Source organism: Mobula birostris, chromosome 9, assembly GCF_030028105.1.
Source record: "Mobula birostris isolate sMobBir1 chromosome 9, sMobBir1.hap1, whole genome shotgun sequence".
NCBI lineage: Eukaryota > Metazoa > Chordata > Chondrichthyes > Myliobatiformes > Myliobatidae > Mobula > Mobula birostris.
The window spans coordinates 82247932-82269231 of NC_092378.1; the positions used below are offsets into that span (position 1 = coordinate 82247932).

At 45.1% G+C, this 21300-nt stretch overlaps 1 protein-coding gene across 1 annotated transcript in view; it reads left to right on the plus strand.

The window, feature by feature from the left end:
* LOC140202419 (uncharacterized) overlaps positions 1-21300 on the plus strand; it is a 174612-nt gene that overhangs the window by 53682 nt on the left and 99630 nt on the right. The window contains exons 5-9 of the mRNA XM_072267286.1: positions 1220-1306; positions 4868-5012; positions 9632-9646; positions 12921-13082; positions 13853-13962. Of these exons, the coding sequence (XP_072123387.1) occupies positions 1220-1306; positions 4868-5012; positions 9632-9646; positions 12921-13082; positions 13853-13962 (519 nt within the window). The remainder of the gene's footprint in view (positions 1-1219; positions 1307-4867; positions 5013-9631; positions 9647-12920; positions 13083-13852; positions 13963-21300) is intronic.

Here is a 21300-nt window from a genome sequence, read left to right on the forward strand (position 1 = left end):
GGCGGAGGGGGAGATCCAAAATGATAGGAGAAGACAGGAGGGGGAGGGATGGAGCCAAGAGCTGGACAGGTGATTGGCAAAAGGGATATGAGAGAATCATGGAACAGGAGGCCCATGGAGAAGGAAAGTGGGGAGGGGAGAAAAACCCAGAGGATGGGCAAGGGGTATAGTCAGAGGGACAGAGGGAGAAAAAGGAGAGAGAGAAAAAGAACGTGTGTATATAAATAAATAACGGATGGGGTACGAGGGGGAAGTGGGGCATTAGCGAAAGTTAGAGGAGTCAATGTTCATGCCATCAGGTTGGAGGCTACCCAGACGGAATATAAGTTGTTGTTCCTCCAACCTGAGTGTGGCTTCATCTTTACAGTAGAGGAGGCCATTGATAGACATATCAGAATGAGAATGGGCCGAGGCTGGGGTGATATACTGTGTCTGGTGCTCCCGATGTGGCCTTCTATATATTGGCGAGACCCGACGCAGACTGGGAGAATGTTTTGCTGAACACCTACACTCTATCCACCAGAGAAAGCAGGATCTCCCAGTGGCCACACATTTTAATTCCACATCCCATTCCCATTCTGATATGTCTATCCACGGCCTCCTCTTCTGTAAAGATGAAGCCACACTCAGATTGGAGGAACAACACCTTATATTCCATCTGGGTAGCCTCCAACCTGATGGCATGAACATCGACTTCTCTAACTTCTGCTAATGCCCCACCTCCCCCTTGTACCCCATCTGTTATTTATTTATATACACACATTCTTTCTCTCTCTCTCCTTTTTCTCCCTCTGTCCCTCTGACTATACCCCTTGCCCATGCTCCGGATTTCCCCCCCCCCCACCTTTCCTTCTTCCTGGGCCTCCTGTCCCATGATTCTCTCATATCTCTTTTGCCAATCACCTGTCCAGCTCTTGGCTCCATCCGTCCCCCTCCTACCTTCTCCTATCATTTTGGATCTCCCTCTCCCCCTCCCACTTTCATATCTCTTAATAGCTCTTCCTTCAGTTAGTCCTGACGAAGGGTCTTGGCCTGAAACGTCGACTGTACCTCTTCCTAGAGATGTTGCCTGGCCTACTACGTTCACCAGCAACTGAGAAGCAAACAAGTTAACTACTTATTCATTGCTTGCATGTCATGTATTTTTGTGATACGTATCTGTATGCTTTGCCCATGTTAATGCTGGTAACCAAGTAACATCTATAATCTTTGTTTTCAGATTGATCTGGATTTCCTGAACACAATTCTGGAAAATGGAGCAGATATCAATGCCACTGACAGATATGGACAGGGTGTTTTGCATGGGGTAAAGTGAACTTCATGACATTATTTAACTTAGGAAAAGCATTTCACTAATAACCATACCTTGTTTTTAAATTACTAAGATCAGAGAAGGTGACAATTACACCCTTCAATTCTGCAATATGTTTTAAATAGCTATAAAAGCTTTTTCTTGAAAATTCAACTTTGTTTACCAACTCTCTTCATCTGTATGCGTTCAATGTATCCAAATGCACGTGGAGTCAGTAAAATACAATCGCAAATACATTTCTTCCTCTTGGTCATTGTTAAATAACATTAACATTAGAGAATGACATCTTGCATTTACAAATTATTTTCAATGTTGCAACAACTCACAAGGGCATCCAGAAGATCTCTGCAGTATGGAATGATTCAGAAATTAAGGTCCACATCAGGCATCGCTGTCTGGTATGGAACCACCAATGTCCAAGAACAGAAAAGCCTACAAAAAGTAGTTAACAACACAGTCCATCACAAGAAAAGTCCTCCTCACCACAGAGCACATCTACAAGGAACATTGCCACAAGAAAACAGAATCCATTATCGAGAACCCCTACCATCCAGGCCATGCTCTCTTCGCACTACTGTCATCAGGAAGGAGGTACATGAGCCTTAGGTCCCACACCACAAGTTCAGAAACAGTAATTACCCTTCAACCATCAGGTTCCTGAACCAGTATGGATAAGTTCACTCTGATAACTTCTGAACTGATTCCACAACATAGAGATTCATTTCAAGGACTCTAACACATATTCTTGGTATTACAGTATCTAATATTTACTTTTTAATAATAGTAATAATAAATAAGTTTGTCTTCTTTTGCACATTGGTTGTTTGCTAGTCTTTGTGTCATGGTCCGAATCGGGGTCCCTTTAAATTTACCTTGTTTATGTTACGATCCGGACCGTTGATTCCCTGTTTTTCCGTGTCCCTCGACTTTGGTGATTAGAGGCAATTAATGCTCAGCTGAACCGGTAGTTTATAGTCTCTGGCTTTCGCCGTTCGGTGCGAGAGCGTCTGCAAAGTCATCAAAGGTACGGTGTGCCGATGTCATCTGGCTGGAGCAAGCCTAGTCTCTGCCGAAGCGAGTGCCAGTAATTCACTCCTCCTCACTGGAGCAACCCTGTCCAGCTACCTCGCCAAAGCAAGTCTGCAAAGTTTCCTCACCGAGGTGGGTCCGTCAGTTAACCCGCCGGAGGGAATCAAGAACCGCGGTCTAGTGTTTCCGGGCTGAGTCGAGAGCTCACCACTACCCGGAGGCTCTAAGTCAAGTCCTGGCCCTGGCGGCATTCTAGCACCAAGTCAAGTCCTGGCCCTGGCGGCTTCCCAGTTCTAGTCAAGCCCTGGCCCTGGCGGTCTGTGATTCCTGTCCTACCCCCTTGTCTGAATCCCTTCTCTGCCCCTCTCGCCTCTAGCCCTCGTCTGCAGCCCCCGCCTGCACTTCGGTCTAGTTCCATCACCGGAGCTAGATAGGTACTGTCTGGTGTTCATTCGTGTTGGTCGTGTCTTGTCTTGTCCTCGCCTCCGTGGGGTAAGTCAGGCTGTCTTGCCGTTGCTCCACGGGGGGTCATGTTTTGTCTTGTCTGGTCCTTGCCTCCGTGGGGGTAAGTCTGGCCGTCTTACCGTTGCCCCGCGAGGAGTCATGTCTTGTCCTGTCCTCACCTCCGTGGAGTAAGTCAGGCCATCTTGCCATTGCCCCGCGGAGGGTCATGAGTCCCTGCCCTGTGTCCTGTACCCAAGGAGGGGTCCCGGCTCTCTGTTCTGTGTGTGAGTCCCGGCCCTATGTCCTGTACCCAAGGAGGGGTCCTCACTCTGTGTTCTGTGTCTGTGTCCATGGTTCCATGTACCTGCTCCCTGAGACTGAGGCTCTGTGTTCCCATGTTCCTCCTCTCCCTAGCCCATGTCATGTCCTTGCCTGGTTCTGGGGTCCGAGTCTGAGGCAAGACCCAGGTACTGGGTCCTCACCCAGTCTCTGGCTCAGAGTCCATACCCTAGCCTCTTCATGTCTCCTCTAGTTCTGGGAGCCAATTCCGAGTCCAAGCCCAGACCTTTGGTCCCAGCCTAGTCGTAGTCCTGAGTCCTTGTCCAGTTCGCTATTTCCTGCTCTTGCCTTGCTCTCCTGGTATCGAACAATAAACTAAATCTAAGTAACCTCACAAGGTGTGTCTTGCATTTGGGTCCACCCTTGCTCCCAATGCCCCGCCTTTGTGACACTTTGTGAGTAATATTTTTCATTGATTCTATTGAATGTCTTTGTTCTAATCTGAATGCCCGCAAGAAAATGAATCTCAGGGTGGTATATAGTAACATATATGTATTTTGATAATAAATTTACTTGAAAATTGTCAGAGCCCTATCTTCCATTGATTAAATATAATCGACAATAATTATGAATAAAACAGAAAATGCTGGAAAGGATCAACAGGTCAGGTAGCATCTGTGGTGAGAGAAAAACAGAGCTGATATTGTAGAACATAGAACAGTATAACACAGGAAATGGCTATTCAACCCACAATGTCCACAGTGACCATTTAAACTGAGCTGTCAGCTGCACATTATTTTTAGATTGATGATCTCAGATGAGAAGTGCAGAAAGGGAGGAGGGTATAGGCTAGGTCCCTGGCCTTGAGAGTTGGTGGTGTGTGGAATAGGTTGAGCCAGTGAAAGCAGGCAGTGTCTAGCTCCATCATTCATCTTGTTACTGAATTACTGGTGTCCTCCATCCTTTGCACCACACACAAAATGCCGGAGAAGCTCAACAGGTCAGGCAGCATCTATGGAAAAGAGTGAACAATCGACATTTCGGGCCAATACCCTTCTTCAGGACTGAGAAAGATACCAGAATAAAAAGAATAAAAGAGGAAAGAGGCTAGCTAGAAGGTGATAGGTGAAGCCAGGTAGGTGGGAAAGGTCAAGGGCTGCAGAAGAAAGAATTTGGTAGGAGAGGAGAGTGGTCAGTAGGAGAAATAGAAAGAGGAGGAGACCCGGGGGAAGTGATAGACAGCTGAGAAGAAGTAAAAGGTCAGATTGGGTAATAGAGGAGGGTTGGGAAATTTTGAGTATGTCTATCAGTTTTATTCATGCTTCATACGGATCTTTTAAACAATTCAGTGTAGTGACAAACAACGTAATGAAATGCACACAAAATGTTGGAGGAACTCAGCCGGTCAGGCAGCATCTATAGAGAGGAATAAACGGTCAATACTTCGAGTTGAGACCCTTAATTAGGACCATGAATCTAATGAAACGTTGTTAAATACATAAACCATTTATAGACCTCAGTTAGATTTATTATATCAGCTGTTCCTGCTCATCAGCTGTTAACTCAATAGCATGCATGATACATAGCGGCCATAAAATCTATTCCTGCAAATAATGTAGACATTTCAGATTAACTCAATGAGAGGTAAATTCAGCAAGTCCTCTTTGTCACACCATCAGCATTGTAAAATCATTTTGGACTCCAAAAAGAGCTTTGGAGAAATTCTTAAGAAGACTCTAAGAACTCTAAAAGATGCCGGCATTCACTCTGTAGCCTAACCACATTTCATCTCTGCGTTGACAGGCTGCACTAAGATGGCACCCCGATGTTGCCCGGTTTATGATTGAGAGGCACGCTGATGTTAACAAGCCAGATAACTACGGTGTGACCCCACTCCATGTGGCTGCAGCGGCTGACTATCCTGAAATGGTGGATTTTCTACTGGACTGTAATGGTAAGACTAATACCATAGAACCATAAGACCATAAGATATGGAGCAGAATTAGGCCATTTGACCCATTGTGTTTGCTCCGCCACTTCATCATGGCTGACTAATTTTTCCTCTCAGCACCAATCTCTTGCCTTCTTTCCCTATCACTTCATGCCCTGACCATTCAAGAATCTGTCATCCTCTGGCTTAAATATTCAGAAATACTTGGCCTCCATAGCCACCTGTGGCAACAAATTCCACAGATTCACCACCCTCTAGCGAAAGAAATTCCTCCTCATCTCTGTTGTAAAAGGATGCCTTCTATTCTGAGACTGTGTCCTCTGATCTTAGACTCTCCCACATAAGAAACATCCTCTCTACATTCATTTTATCAACTCCTTTCAACATTTGATAGGTTTCAATGAGGTCCCTCATTCTTCTGAATTCCTGTGAGTACCTGAAGGAATGGTAATAATATGACAACATTGCTGTACAAAGTTAATGGAAGAGGAGGAAAGTAATTTCTTTGGCCTGTCATTGACACCAAAATTAACACGTGCACACACTGACCCAAGTGTTTCAGGGGTTATTCAGTGGTGTCATCTGGTTTCAACACAGTTACTATTTTGTGACACCTGCTCTAACTGAGAAAACCTGGATGGGGTCATACCCAAAAATGAATTTTGCTGTCCACTGCATTCGTTAAGGATGATCTGTAGGATGAACACATAGTACAGACTAGTTTAATACCCATGAGGGGTATGGTAGTGCTTCACTATTAGACTAAGAACTTGGACCACTGATCCAGAAATTACATCCTACAGGTCAACATTACCATGAGACTGCTGGATAGACATTAACACTCACCTGGTTGACTAATGTGCAGATTAGGCATCATTACATCGTCTGACTTATACAATGACTCCAGACCTATTAAAGTGGTTATCTCATCTTCCCCCTCAGTTCAGGAGTAATTAGAAACAGGCAAACAAACACTGGCACAGAGAGCATCTTATCCAGATGCATCACAAGCAACTTATCTGCCTAAGACTCCAAGAAACTGCAGAGAGCTGTGAACACAGCTTTGTCCATCACACAAACCAGCTTCCCCCAGCCTCCCACTGACTCCATCAGCACTTCTTACTGTCAACATCCAGACCATGTTCTCTTTCACTGCTGCCATTGGGAAGGCGGTACAGGAGCGTTAGGTCCCACACCACTTGGTTCAGGAACAGTTATTACCCTACAATCCTCACCCACCACAACACTGAACTGATTCCACAACGTATGGACACTCCTGTAGCCATTCCCATCAATAATGAGTATACCACATTGAGCACTGTTGGAGGAGATATTGGATACTGTATGAGGGTAAAGTTACAGGGAGCAGGTCTCTGGAACTGAGTCTGGCTCTGTGACTCAGAAGAGAAGGGAGGAAAAGAGGTGATCTGTGGTGATAGAGGATTCATTAGTTAGGGGAACAGTAAGGAGGTTTTATGGATGAGAAGCGATTTCTGGTTGGTTTATTCCCTCCCAGGTGTCAGGGTCTGGGTCGTCTCAGACTGAGTCTACAGCATTCTTAAGTGGGAGAGTGAACAGCCAGAGGTCATGCTTCATGTCAGTACCAATGACGTGGGTAGGCTGGGTGATGAGGTCTGCAAAGTGAGTTCAGAGAGTTAGGTGCTAAGTTAAAAGACAGGACTTCCAGGATTGTGATCTCAGGACTGCTACTAGTATCATGTGCTAGTGAGGCCAGAAATAGGAAGATCATACAGTTTAACACATGGCCAAAGAGATGGTGCGGGAGGGAGGGCTTCAGATTTTTGGATCATTGGGCACTCTTCCAAGAAAGGTAGGACCTGTACAGAAGGGATGGTTTGCACCTGAACTGGAGGGGAACTAATATCCCAGCAGGAAGGTTTGCTAGTTCTGCATGGGGGGTGGGGGTTAAACTAGAGCTACAGGGGAATGGGAACCAAAGCACCAGAACAGATAGTGGAGTGATTGTGGAGAAAGATCTTGTTAAGCCTACATACAAGGTCAGGGTTTCAGTCGAAGCAAGCAGCTGAGAAGAAGGGAGTGAAGAAATCGGGTAGAAAACGTCATTTTTTTTTAACACTGCTGGTGGAGAAGGGTCTGCACTGCGCAGGCGCGTGATGTAGAGCGCCAAGGTTTAAAAGCAGACCACTGGCCATCGTTGTAGCAGCCATCGTCGGAGTGGACTGAGTCAAAGTGGGATGGCTTTGGCTCAACAGGCTTCGGCGAGAACAGGCAGAGGCCAGGGTAGGTTCCAGTAAGTTTTTTGTTCAGATTGTTTAGAGTAGAGAGAATGCCAGGCAGGATGTTGGAATGCTCCTCTTGCAGGATGTGGGAAGTCAGGGAGCCCTCCGGTATCCCTGACAACGACACCTGCAAGAAATGCATCCAGCTGCAGCTCCTAACAAACCGCGTTAGTGAACTGGAGCAGGAGCTGGATGACCTGCGGATCATTCGGGAGAATGGGGAGATTATAGATCGTAGCTACAGGGAGGTAGTTACGCCAAAGGAGCAGAGGACAGGAAATTGGGTCACTGTCAGGCGAGGGAAGAGGAAAGGGCAGGCAGAGCAGGGTTCCCCTGTGGCCATTCCCCTCAACAACAAGTATACCGCATTGGATACTGTTGGGGGGGATGACTTACCTGGGACTAGCTGCAGTAGCCGGATCTCTGGCACTGAGTCTGGCTCTGCAGTGCAGAAGGGAGGGTGGAAAAAGAGGAGAGCGGTAGTGATAGGGGATTCGATAGTTAGAGGTGCAGATAGGAGGTTCTGTGGTCGTGACAGAGAATCCAGGATGGTTTGTTGCCTCCTGGGTGCCAGGGTCAAGGATGTCTCTGATCGCTTGCATGACATTCTGAAGTGGGAGGGTGATCAACCAGATGTCGTGGTGCACATCGGTACCAATGACATAGCAAGGAAGAGTGAAGAGGTCCTGGACAGTGAGTATAGAGAGCTTGGTAGGAAGTTGAAAAGCAGGACCTCAAGGGTGGTAATCTCAGCATTGCTACCTGTGCTACGTGCCAGTGAGGGTAAGAATAGGATGCTCTGGAGGATGAACAAGTAGCTGAGGAACTGGTGTAGGGGGCAGGGTTTCAAATTTCAGGATCATTGGGACATCTTCTAGGGCGGGTGGGACCTGTACAAGAGAGAGGGGTTACACTTGAACTACAAGGGGACCAATATCCTTTCAGGGAGGTTTGTTAGTGCTATTGGGGAGGCTTTAAACTAGATTTACAGGGGGATGAGAACCAAAGTGCCAGAGCTGACAGTGTGGCTGGGGTGAAAATGAATGATGTTAAAAGTTCAAGCAAATCTGCTAATAGAAAGGTTGTGAGTGGTTGTAAAAATCTTCTAAGGTGTATATATTTCAATGCTAGGAGTATTGCGGGGAAGGCGGATAAGTTGAGGGCGTGGATTGACATATGGAATTATGACGTTATAGCAATTAGTGAAACTTGGCTACAGGAGGGGCAGGACTGGCAGCTTAATATTCCAGGGTTCCGATGTTTCAGATGTGATCGAGGCAGAGGAATGAAAGGTGGGGGAGTAGCATTGCTTGTTAGGGAAAATATTACAGCAGTGCTCAGGCAGGACGGATTAGAGGGCTTGTCTACTGAGTCCTTATGGGTGGAGCTGAGAAACAGGAAAGGTCTGGCCACATTAGTGGGATTGTATTACAGGCCACCCAATAGTCAACAAGAATTGGGAGAGCAAATCTGCAGAGAGATAGCAGGCAACTGCAGGAGACATAAAGTTGTGGTGGTAGGGGATTTTAATTTTCCATATATTGATTGGGTCTCCCATACTGTTAGGGGTTAGATGGTTTAGAGTTTGTAAAATGTGTTCAGCAATATATAGAGGGGCCAACTAGAGGGGATGTAATATTGGATCTCCTGTTTGGAAACGAGTTAGGACAAGTGACGGAAGTCTGTGTCGGGGAGCACTTTGGTTCCAGTGATCATAACACCATTAGTTTCAACTTGATCATGGACAAGGATAGATATGGTCCTAGGGTTGAGGTTCTGAACTGGAAGAAGGCCAAATTTGAAGAAATGAGAAAGGATCTAAAAAGCGTAGATTGAGATAGGTTGTTCTCTGGCAAAGATGTGATTGGTAGGTGGGAAGCCTTCAAAGGAGAAATTTTGAGAGTGCAGAGTTTGTATGTTCCTGTCAGGATTAAAGGCAAAGTGAATAGGAATAAGGAACTTTGGTTCTCAAGGGATATTGCATCTCTGATAAAGAAGAAGAGGGAGTTGTATGACATGTATAGGAAACAGGGAGTAAATAAGGTGCTTGAGGAGTATAAGAAGTGCAAGAAAATACTTAAGAAAGAAATCAGGAGGGCTAAAAGAAGACATGAGGTTGCCTTGGCAATCAAAGTGAAGGATAATCTAAAGAGCTTTTACAGGTATATTAAGAGCAAAAGGATTGTAAGGGATAAAATTGGTCCTCTTGAAGATCAGAGTGGTCGGCTATTTGAGGAACCAAAGGAAATGGGGGAGAACTTAAATAGGTTATTTGCGTCTGTATTTACTAAGGAAACTGGCATGAAGGCTATGGAATTAAGGGAAACAAGTAGTGAGATCATGGAAACTGTACAGATCGAAAAGGAGGAGGTGCTTGCTGTCTTGAGGAAAATTAAAATGGATAAATCCCCGGGACCTGACAGGGTGTTCCCTTGGACCTTGAAGGAGACTAGTGTTGAAATTGCAGGGGCCTTGGCAGAAATATTTAAAATGTCACTGTCTACAGGTGAGGTGCCGGAGGATTGGAGAGTGGCTCATGTTATTCCGTTGTTTATAAAGGGATCGGAAAGTAATCCGGGAAATTATAGGCCGGTAAGTTTAATGTCGGTAGTAGGTAAGTTATTGGAGGGAGTAATAAGAGACAGAATCTACAAGCATTTGGATAGACAGGGACTTATTAGGGAGAGTCAACATGGCTTTGTGCGTAGTGGGTCATGTTTGACCAATCTATTAGAGTTTTTCGAGGAGGTTACCAGGAAAGTGGATGAAGGGAAGGCAGTGGATATTGTCTACATGGACTTCAGTAAGGCCTTTGACAAGGTCCCGCATGGGAGGTTCGTTAGGAAAATTTAGTCGCTAGGTATACATGGAGAGGTGGTAAATTGGATTAGACATTGGCTCAATGGAAGAAGCCAAAGAGTGGTAGTAGAGAATTGCTTCTCCGAGTGGAGGCCTGTGACTAGTGGTGTGCCACAGGGATCAGTGCTGGGTCCATTGTTATTTGTCATCTATATCAATGATCTGGATGATAATGTGGTAAATTGGATCAGCAAATTTGCTGATGATACAAAGATTGGAGGTGTAGTAGACAGTGAGGAAGGTTTTCAGAGCCTGCAGAGGGACTTGGACCAGCTGGAAAAATGGGCTGAAAAATGGCAGATGGAGTTTAATACAGACAAGTGTGAGGTATTGCACGTTGGAAGGACAAACCAAGGTAGAACATACAGGGTTAATGGTGAGGCACTGGGGAGTGCAGTAGAACAGAGGGATATGGGAATACAGATACAAAATTCCCTAAAAGTGGCGTCACAGCTAGATAGGGTCGTAAAGAGAGCTTTTGGTACATTGGCCTTTATTAATCAAAGTATTGAGTATAAGAGCTGGAATGTTATGATGAGGTTGTATAAGGCATTGGTGAGGCCGAATCTGGAGTATTGTGTTCAGTTTTGGTCACCAAATTACAGGAAGGATATAAATAAGGTTGAAAGAATGCAGAGAAGGTTTACAAGGATGTTGCCTGGACTTGAGAAACTCATTTACAGAGAAAGGTTAAATAGGTTAGGACTTTATTCCCTGGAGCGTGGAAGAATGAGGGGAGATTTGATAGAGGTATATAAAATTATGATGGGTATAGATAGAGTGAATGCAAGCAGGCTTTTTCCACTGAGGCAAGGGGAGAAAAAACCCAGAGGACATGGGTTAAGGGTGAGGGGGGAAAAGTTTAAAGGGAACATTAGGGGGGGGCTTCTTCACACAAAGAGTGGTGGGAGTATGGAATGAGCTGCCAGACGAGGTGGAAAATGCGGGTTCTTTTTTAACATTTAAGAATAAATTGGACAGATACATGGATGGGAGGTGTATGGAAGGATATGGTCCGTGTGCAGGTCAGTGGGACAAGGCAGAAAATGGTTTGGCACAGACATGAAGGGCCAAAAGGCCTGTTTCTGTGCTGTAGTTTTTCTATGGTTTCTATGGAATTAAAAGGTTGAGCATGTTGGGACTAATGTTCTAATGTTCTTGCATATATTTCAATGCAAGGAGTATTGTAGGATAGGCAGATGAGCTTTGGCATGCATCAGCACATGGAATTATGACATTGGAGCTACTAGTGATACTTGATTGCAGGAGAGGCTGGACTGGCAGCTCAATGATGCGTAGTTCTGTTGTTTTGAACAAGAGTGGGAGGGACTAAAGGGCGAAGGGTGGTCAGAGAAAATGTCACTCCAAGGATTTTGGGCAGTTTAGATTGATCTTGCTGCTCAGTGTGAAAGGGAAGGTATCTTTCAGTATCATTTCCCATTGTCTGACTAGAGTTTCTCCTCAAAAGGTGGCTACATTGATACATCTCTACAGAAAGAAGGGATTCCTAGTGTGCCAGTGCTCCTGGAACACCTAGGCATTTGTTCAACTGTGAATGCCTGTATAAAAAGAATTTCAGGATAGAATATGGTGACAATAGAGCCTCCCGTCTGCTGCAGTGCAGCTACCATAGCATATAGTGGTGCAGCTTGTTAGGATGCTGTCTACTGAACATCCGTAGGATGAATGAGTATGGGTGTGCATAGTCCAGTTCTCTTTGGCCTCCTCAGAAAGCAAAGGCATTGGTGAGATTTCTTATGGTGCAGAATGTTTTCTGGGTCCATGATATATTGTGTGAGATATGCACTCCCAGTTTCCACAGCTGTGCCACCCATGTAAAGAGGGGTGTGAGTGTTGCGAGCTCTTCTGAAGTCAGTAATAATCTCCTTTGTCTCGTTGACATCGACACAGAGGTTATTTGCCTGGCACCAGGCCTCGAGCTCTTCCACCTCCTCTCTGTAGGCCACCTTATCATTACCTTGATCATCCATGCCTAGCAAACAATGAGTTGAGCAGTACACCCTATGAGTGGTCTATCTGCAACCAATTAGTTTCCACAAAGCCTCTACTTTCTGAGAAGTTCCTGTAGATTTGGCAAACTTTGACAAACTTTAATAGATGCACAGTGGAGAGTATTCTTTCCGGTTGCATCATGACCCAATGTGGAAACACCAATGCCCAAGAACATAAAGGTCTCCTGAAGGTGGTAGATACAGCCCAGTCCATCACAGAGCACATTTACTTGGAGTTCTGCTGCAAGAAAGCAGCATTCATCATCAAGGACTCTCACCATCCAGTCCATGCTTTCTTCTCACGATTACCATTGGGTAGGAGGTACAGGATCCTTAAGTCCCACACTACCTCTACAATCATCAGGCTCCTGAACCAACATGGATAACCTCACTCATCTGAACTCTTGAGCTGATTCTACAACCAACAGGCTCACTTTCAAGGACTCCACAACTCATTTTTTCAGTTTTTTTTTATTTGCATGGCCTGTCTTCTTTTGCATATTGGTTGTTTATCAGTCTTTGTTTATGTAAAATTTTTCATATATTTTATTGCATTTCTATATTTTCTCGTAAATGCCTGTAAGAAAATGAATTTTAAGGAAGTATATGGTACCTTGATAATAACTATACTTTGACTTTGAAGTCAATCAATGACTAATTTTAAAATTATTTTAATGGAGCACAGCTCCACTGCACAGAGTTAATTATTGTGTAAATGTAATGTGTTCTATCTGGGAACAACTTTCATATGATTCTCATCACTCTTTTTGAAGCGGATATTGAAGCAAAGACACCTGGAATGATGCAGACACCAGTCCACTATGCTGCAAAATATGATGCTGCTAGTTCCTTGAACTGTCTGCTGAAACATGATGCCGACATAAACGCTAGAGACTACAAACAGCGAACACCTCTACAACTGGCGACTGAGCTTGGTAAGGTGCACTATTTATATTGGCTGCTACCTTTTGCATGCTATCCATGCTTCTCAATGCTGAACGTGCCCTAGCTTCTGCTGGCCCCAAGGACGCTTACTTATTTGCCAATCATATTTATTCAAGATTCAAGTTTGTTTATTATCTTTCTTCAGTACACAAGTGTAAAGGAGAACGAAATGTGTTACTGCAGATCTCAGCACTGAGAACACACAAAAAGGTTTGAGTTTCATAGCCTTCATTTTCTGCAGGTTGCATGCTACCAGTGCTATCTTACACTGGGCCATTTTCATACCACATCACTTCCTTGATGCGCTTTCTTTCTTTTCTTTCCCTGACTAGCTAATTTGCCTTTTCCTTATTTGGGGGTATGTCAGAACCACAGCTCCTTAGTGATGGAGGCAAAGATCAGGAAAAGACTCTTTAGTCAGTTCCATGTCTTTAAATGTGGATCCCTTTAAATGTCACTCCCTTCAACGTAATCCCATGTTTGGTTCAGATGCCTATTATCTGAAAGTTCTCATTAAGATCCAATAACAATCCAATTGTTAAAAACCTGCAGTTAAATAATGAACACAAGAGATTTTGCAGATCCTGGGAATCCAGAGCAACACACAATATGTTGGAGGAACTCAGCAGGCTAGGCAGCATCTATGGAGAGGAATAAAGAGGTGACATTTTGAGCTGAGACTCTTCATCAGATATTGTGATCTTTTCTGTTTCCACGTAACATGCTTTCAATCATGAAATTGTTCTGCATTTCCTTTCAGATCGAACTGAGGCAGCTCGACTGCTGCTACAGTTTCAGGCAGATGCAGGAACATATGACAACACAGGACAGCTATGTTTAACTCTGATGGCTGCTAATATGCCTCAGCTTGTGAGTAATTTGAAATATCTGTTTAAATTTGCTTGTAAAAAGATTGCAATTCAATGGAAGTAAGGGAAGTAGGCACACAATACAGAGTTCCTCTGTGGCCATTCCCATCAGTAACAGATACACACCTTTGGATACTCTTGGGAGGGTTGACCTCTCAGAGACCAGCAGCAGTAGCCAGGTCAGTGACACTGTGGCAGCTCTGAGGCAGAGAAGGGAAGGGTGAAGTCAGTCAGAGTGACTGCGATTGGGAACTCGATAGTAAGGAGCATTGATAGGCATTTCTGCAGTCACAATCAAAACTCTAGGATGATGTAAACAGGAGGAATTCTGCAGATGCTGGAAATTCAAGCAACACACATCACATTTGCTGGTGAACGCAACAGGCCAGGCAGCATCTCTAGGAAGAGGCACAGTCGACGTTTCGGGCTGAGACCCTTCGTCAGGACTAACTGAAGGAAGAGCTAGTAAGAGATTTGAATGTGGGAGGGGGAGGGGGAGATCCAAAATCATAGGAGAAGACAGTAGGGGGAGGGATGGAGCCAAGAGCTGGACAGTTGATTGGCAAAAGGGATATGAGAGGATCATGGGACAGGAGGCCCAGGAAGAAGGAAAAGGGGGAGGGGAGAAACCCAGAGGATGGGCAGGGGTATATTGAGAGGGACAGAGGGAGAAAAAGGAGAGAGAGAGAAAGAATGTGTGTATAAAAATAAATAACGGATGGGGTACGAGGGGGAGGTGGGGCATTAGCGGAAGTTAGAGAAGTCAATGTTCATGCCATCAGGTTGGAGGCTACCCAGACGGAATATAAGGTGTTGTTATATTCCTTATAACAACACCTCAGCAGGGGTGATATACTGCATCCGGTGCTCCCAATGTGGCCTTCTATATATTGGCGAGACCCGACACAGACTGGGAGATTGTTTTGCTGAACACCTACGCTCTGTCCGCCAGAGAAAGCAGGATCTCCCAGTGGCCACACATTTTAATTCCACATCCTATTCCCATTCTGATATGTCTATCCACGACCTCCTCTTCTGTAAAGATGAAGCCACACTCAGGCTGGAGGAACAACACCATCTATTCCGTCTGGGTAGCCTCCAACCTGATGGCATGAACATTGACTGCTCTAACTTCCGCTAATGCCCCACCTCCCCCCTCGTACCCCATCTGTTATTTATTCATATACACACTTCCTTTTTCTCTCTCTCTCCTTTTTCTCCCTCTGTCCCTCTCACTATACCCCTTGCCCATCCTCTGGGTTTTCTCCCCCCCCCTTTTACTTCTCCCTGGGCCTCCTGTCCCATGATTCTCTCATACCCCTTTTGCCAATCACCTGTCCAGCTCTTCGCTCCATCCCTCCCCCTCTTGTCTTCTCCTATCATTTTGGATCTCCCCTCCCCTCCCCCTCCCACTTTATATGAGCTGTTGCTCCTCCAACCTGAGTTTAGCCTCATCATGGCAGTAGAGGTGCCATGTGTCTATGTGTCCTCTGGGTTAAACTCAGGTTGGAGGAGAAACTCCTCATATACCGTCTAGGTAGTCTCCAGCTCCTTGGTATGAACATAGAATTCTCCAACTTCCGGTAATTCCCTCTCCCTCCCTTCCCCTATCCCTATGTCACTCTGCCCCCTCCCCCAGCTGCCTATCACCTCCCTCATGGTCCTGTCTCCTTCTACTACCCATTGTGTTTTCCCCTATTCTTTCTTCACCTTTCCTGCCTATCACCTCCCTGCCTCCCTTCCCCCACGCCTTTATCTTTCCCCTTACTGGTTTTTCACCTGGAACCTACCAGCCTTCTTCTTCCCACCCTCCCCCCACCTTCTTTATAGGGCCTCTGCCCCTTCCCCCTACAGTCCTGGCGAAGGGTTCCGGCCCGAAACGTCAACTCATCATTTCCACGGATGCTGCCGGACCTGCTGAGTTCCTCCAGCGTGTTGTGAGTGTAACAGGGTTGTCATTGTAGGGGACTTTAACTTCCCCAGTACTGATTGGAACTTCCTCAAAATAAGAAGCTTAGATAGGATGGTATTTCTTCAGTGCATCCCAGAGGGATTCTTGAAACAGCATGTGGAGAGTCCTGCTGGAGGAGAAATTATATTGAATGTGATTTTGGGAAATGAACCAGGCCAGGTGACAAACCTGATTGGGTGAACAATTAGGAACAGTGACCACAATTCATTATATCTTAAGATAGTAATGAGTAAAGATAAACTTGGATCTTACAGGAAGGTACTAACTTGGGAGAGGGAAAATTATGTCAGGATAAGGCAGGAGCTAAGGGTTTTCGGATTGAAGCAGGTGCTGTTGGACAAGTCTACATCTGATATGAGGGACCATCTGATCAGAATTCATGATCAGCACAGAGTAAGGAGTAAGGAGTAAAGACAAGGATGGTAAGGTAACAGAATCTTGGATGACCTGAACGGTCCTAAATTTGGTCAGAAAGGAAAAGGGAGCATGCTTGAGATTTAGGAAGCTAAAATCAGACTGGGCCCTTGAAGAATATGATGACAGTGGCCTTCTTAATCACTTAAGCAGGTGATTAGGAAGGCTAAAAGGGACCATAAAATATTCTTGGTAATTCCAAAGTACTTGCATTAAGAAAAATAGCACAACTAAGAAGATAATAGAATAAAGGTGGGAATTTGTGCTGTGAGCCAGAGCAAGTGGCAGAGGTATCAAATGAATATTTTGTGTCAGTATTCATATAGGGCAGGGGTTCCCAACATTTTTATGCCATGATTCCCCTACCATTAATCAAGGGGTCTGCGGTGTTCAGGTTGGGAACCTCTGATCTAGGAGAAGGATTTGGTGGATAGTGATGGCAGTGTGGGACATGATAATGTGCTGAAACTGTTTGAGATTGAGGAGGTGGTAGTGCTGGGGCTTCTGAAAAGCATTAAGGTGAATACATCCAAAGGACCTGATGGCATATATCCCAGAATATTGAAAGAAGCAAGGAGATTGCCGGGGCTTTTATGAAGAGGTTTGTGTTCTTACTAACAACAGGCAAGACCCTGGAGGACTAGAGAACAGCAAATATTAAGTCTTTGGTCAAGAAGGTATTGGATAGAGCTTTGGTAGAGAAGCTATTGTAGGATAGGATTTATACAAATCTGGAAACGCATAGCTTGATTGGGGACAGTCAGCATGAAAATTTGTGGTTCATACCTTATAAATGATTGAGCATATTGAGGAGATGAGAAAGGAGCTTGATGAGGATAAGCCAGTGGGCGCTATCTATAGGGACTGTACTAAAGTTCCCTCATGTTAGGTGGATCCAGAAGATAGAGGTGAATGAGATTGCAAGTTTGGATTTGGAACAGGCTTGCCCTTAGGAGACAGAGTTGGGGTGGCAGGTTGTTACTCTGGCTGGAGGTTCATGACCTGTGGTGTTCTGCAGAGATCTGTGCTCAGACCTCTGCTGCTTGCGGTTATATATCAATGAGTTGGATGAAAATATAGATGGCTGGATTAGTAATTTGTTGAATGATACTCAGATAGGCAGAGTTATGAACAGCGTAAAGGTCTATCAAAGAACACAACAGGATATAGACCAGTTACATGAATAGGCAGAGAAGTGGCAAAGGGAGTTAATCTGGACAAATGTGAGGTGTCGCACAAGGGAGGTAAAATGATAGGAGAAGGCATACAGGGTAGACCCCTTAATTGCATTGAGATACAAAGGGGTCTGATCCATAGTTCACTGAAAGTGGCTGTGCAAGTGGATGGGGGGGGTAATGAAGCCATATGAGATGCTTACCTTCATTGGTGGGAGTTGTGGGTATAAGAGTAAGGAAAGATGCTGCGGATATATAAAACTTTAGTCAGACCACACTTGGAGTATTGTGTGCAGTTCTGGTTGCCCCATTATAGGAAGGGTCAGAAGAGCTTTACCAAGATGGACAGACTTGGATTGTTCTTCTGAGGCTGAGGGGAGACCTGATAGAGACATAGACAGGGTAGACAGTCATAATCGTTTCTTCAGGGTAGAAAGGAAAAACACCAGATGACATGCTTTTAAGGTTGGGGGAGGAGTGTTGCAAGGACAAGTTTTTTTTTAAACTCAGAGAATATTAGATACCTGGAATGAGTTGCCAGAAGTGGAAACAGGCAGTTTGGTGGTGTTGAAGAGACTTTGAGACAGACGCATGACTATGAAGCAAATGGAGGGACACGGATGGTGTGTAGGAGAAGAATATTTAGTATAAATTGGCATCAAGACAGGAACAACACTGTGGGCCAAATGGCCTATCCATTGCCGTAGTGTCCTTTGTTCTATGTCCTAATGCAATAATACTGCGATGCTGCTACATGAATGACCTGCTGGGGCCATTTGCAGCTCCAGGTTGCTCCAGTATCTGCCCCCTGCACCCACCCTCCTCCCCACCAGACAGCCAACCACCATACTCTCTGCCCTTTACTCCCAGTGACTGGCATGTCTGTCAGTCACTCAACCAACCATGCTACCAAACAGACTCTGTCCCCAAGACATCGATACTGAACAATCAGGAATTCCCAAGATGGAACTAGATAGATGCTTGAGGGAAAATAATTTCCAGGGCTACAGTGAGTGAGAGTGACTGGACTACAACATCGCCAACATAGACTCACTAGGTCAAACAACATTCACCTTCATGATAAAAATTGTTCAACTCCTTCCCACTATCCCCCCTCCTTCAATTATTCCCAAAAATCCTCCCCTAGGAGTGAATCCATGCTCTTGCCCCCGTAACCACAACGCCACCACTCCTCACTACTGGTAAATTTCTCATTCCTCCTGAATCACCACTTCTTCTTCCACAAGTTATGTTGTAGCCCTAGAGTACCACCATTTAGGATGGCACTTAGAAGACCATAAGACATAAGACAAAGGAGCAGAAGTCGGCCATTCGGCCCATCGAGTCTGCTCCACCATTTTATCATGAGCTGATCCGTTCTCCCATTCAGTCCCACTCCCCCGCCTTCTCACCATAACCTTTGATGCCCTGGCTACTCAGATACCTATCAATCTCTGCATTAAATACACCCAATGACTTGACCTCCACTGTTGCCCGTGGCAACAAATTCCATAGATTCACCACCCTCTGACTAAAAAAATTTCTTCACATCTCTGTTGTGAATGGGCGCCCTTCAATCCTTAGGTCATGCCCTCTCGTACTAGACTCCCCCATCATGGGAAACAACTTTGCCACATCCACTCTGTCCATGCCTTTCAACATTCGAAATGTTTCTATGAGGTCTCCCCTCATTCTTCTAATCTCCAAGGAATACAGTCCAAGAGCAGACAAATGTTCCTCATATGTTAACCCTCTCATTCCCGGAATCATCCTAGTGAATCTTCTCTGTACCCTCTACAACGTCAGCACATCCTTTCTTAAATAAGGAGACCAAACCTGCCCACAGTACTCCAAGTGAGGTCTCACCAGTGCCTTATAGAGCCTCCACATCACATCCCTGCTCCTATACTCTATTCCTCTAGAAATGAATGCCAACATTGCATTCGCCTTCTTCACTACTGGAGGTTAACCCTAAGGGTATCCTGTACGAGAACTCCCAAGTCCCGTTGCATCTCAGAACTTTGAATTCTTTCCCCATTTAAATAGCATTGATCACTTGTTTCGCTACTGAGAAAGGAAGGCAAAAATTAATGCTACACAAGAAATTGGCTTACCTGTGGTCTCTAATGGCCTTATGGATAGATGTATATATTTAGAGTGGTCAGCTAATGTTCATAGTGTTTCAGTGCACAGATGGATGTCTTCCTGGACAAGGTATGAATAGACTATCTATGGATTTGTAGTCCACCCTATGCCATTATTTTTAGATACACGTGTCCCCCGCTTTTCGAACATTTGCTTTACGAATCCTCACTGTTACGAAAGACCTACATTAGTACCCTGTTTTCGCTTTCAGAAGGTGTTTTCACTGTTATGAAAAAAAGCAGCGCGCGAAAAAATCAGCACGCGATAAAAAGCCGCGCGCGCCCCAAGCAGCCGCTCTCCCCCAGATTCGGAACGGTATTCTCGCCAGCATTGCTGAAACACATGCCTGTGAGCAGCCGTTTGCAAGATGAGTTCTAAGGTATCGGAAAAGCCTGAAAGAGCTTGTAAGGGTGTAGCACTTAGCGTAAAACTAGACATAATTAAACGTTTCGATCGTGGTGAACGAAGTAACGACAAAGTGAGTTTGGCTTGTGGAAGTTGACGAAGATGATGTTGGAGGTTTAGGCATCCCATGACCAAGAACTGATAGATGAAGAGCTGATGCAATTGGAAGAGGAAAGGATAACAATCGAAACCGAATACAGTAGAAGCAACTGCGTGAGATTTTCTCTGCAATGATAAAGTACGACTTTAATTTTGAAAGGGTACGTCGGTTTAGGGGATATTTGCAATATGGTTTGAGTGCTTACAAAGAACTGTATGATAGAAAAATGCACGAGGCTCAGCAGTCAAGCAAGCCTTCCACACCAGCCACAGCAGACAACGAACCTCGACCTTTGACATCGAGGCAGGCAGACATAGGAGAAGATGACCTGCCTGCCCTGATGGAAACAGACGACGATGAGATGACACCCCAGTGTCCCACCACCCCAACCCCCGGGCCCCTGACAGATACTGATTCGCGGAGAATGCAGCGGTAGCAGGGAGACACACAGCACATCTTTAAGAAAAAAGCCGAAATAAACATGCTAATTAATTAGGTGTCGCCCGACACGTAATTGTCGGCCCAGATCAGAGGTGACGCAATCGGCAATCGGCACTGATGTGGGCCGACAATTATGTGCCAGACGGCACCTAATTAATTAGCATGTTTATTTCGGCTTTTTTCTTAAAGATGTGCTGTGTGCCTCCTGGCTACTGCTGGACCCCTGCATGCTTCGCAGCAATGTATCGGTCGGCGGCCTGGAGGGTGGGGGCCACTGCACCACCCCAACCTGCGACAACTCAGCCTAACACACCACCATCAGCGCTGTCCCAATTCCGGTAATTGATACTACACTGTACATACACTATTTCTACTTTATATCGGCTGTGTATTTTTACGTGTTATCTGGTATGATTTGGTAGCTTCATAGCTTAAAGGTTACTGGAGAGAGTGTTTTTGCCAACAGCGCTTGTGTGAGATTTTCTGCCAACGGCAATTGCGTGAGATTTTCGCTACGGAGAACAATGCAGCAATGATTGTGGAAAAGTATTTCTACTTTATATAGGCTGTGTATTTATCATATCATTCCTGCTTTTACTATATGTTACTGTTATTTTAGGTTTTATGTGTTATTTGGCATGATTTGGTAGGTTATTTTTGGGTCTGCAAACGTTCTCAAAATTTTCC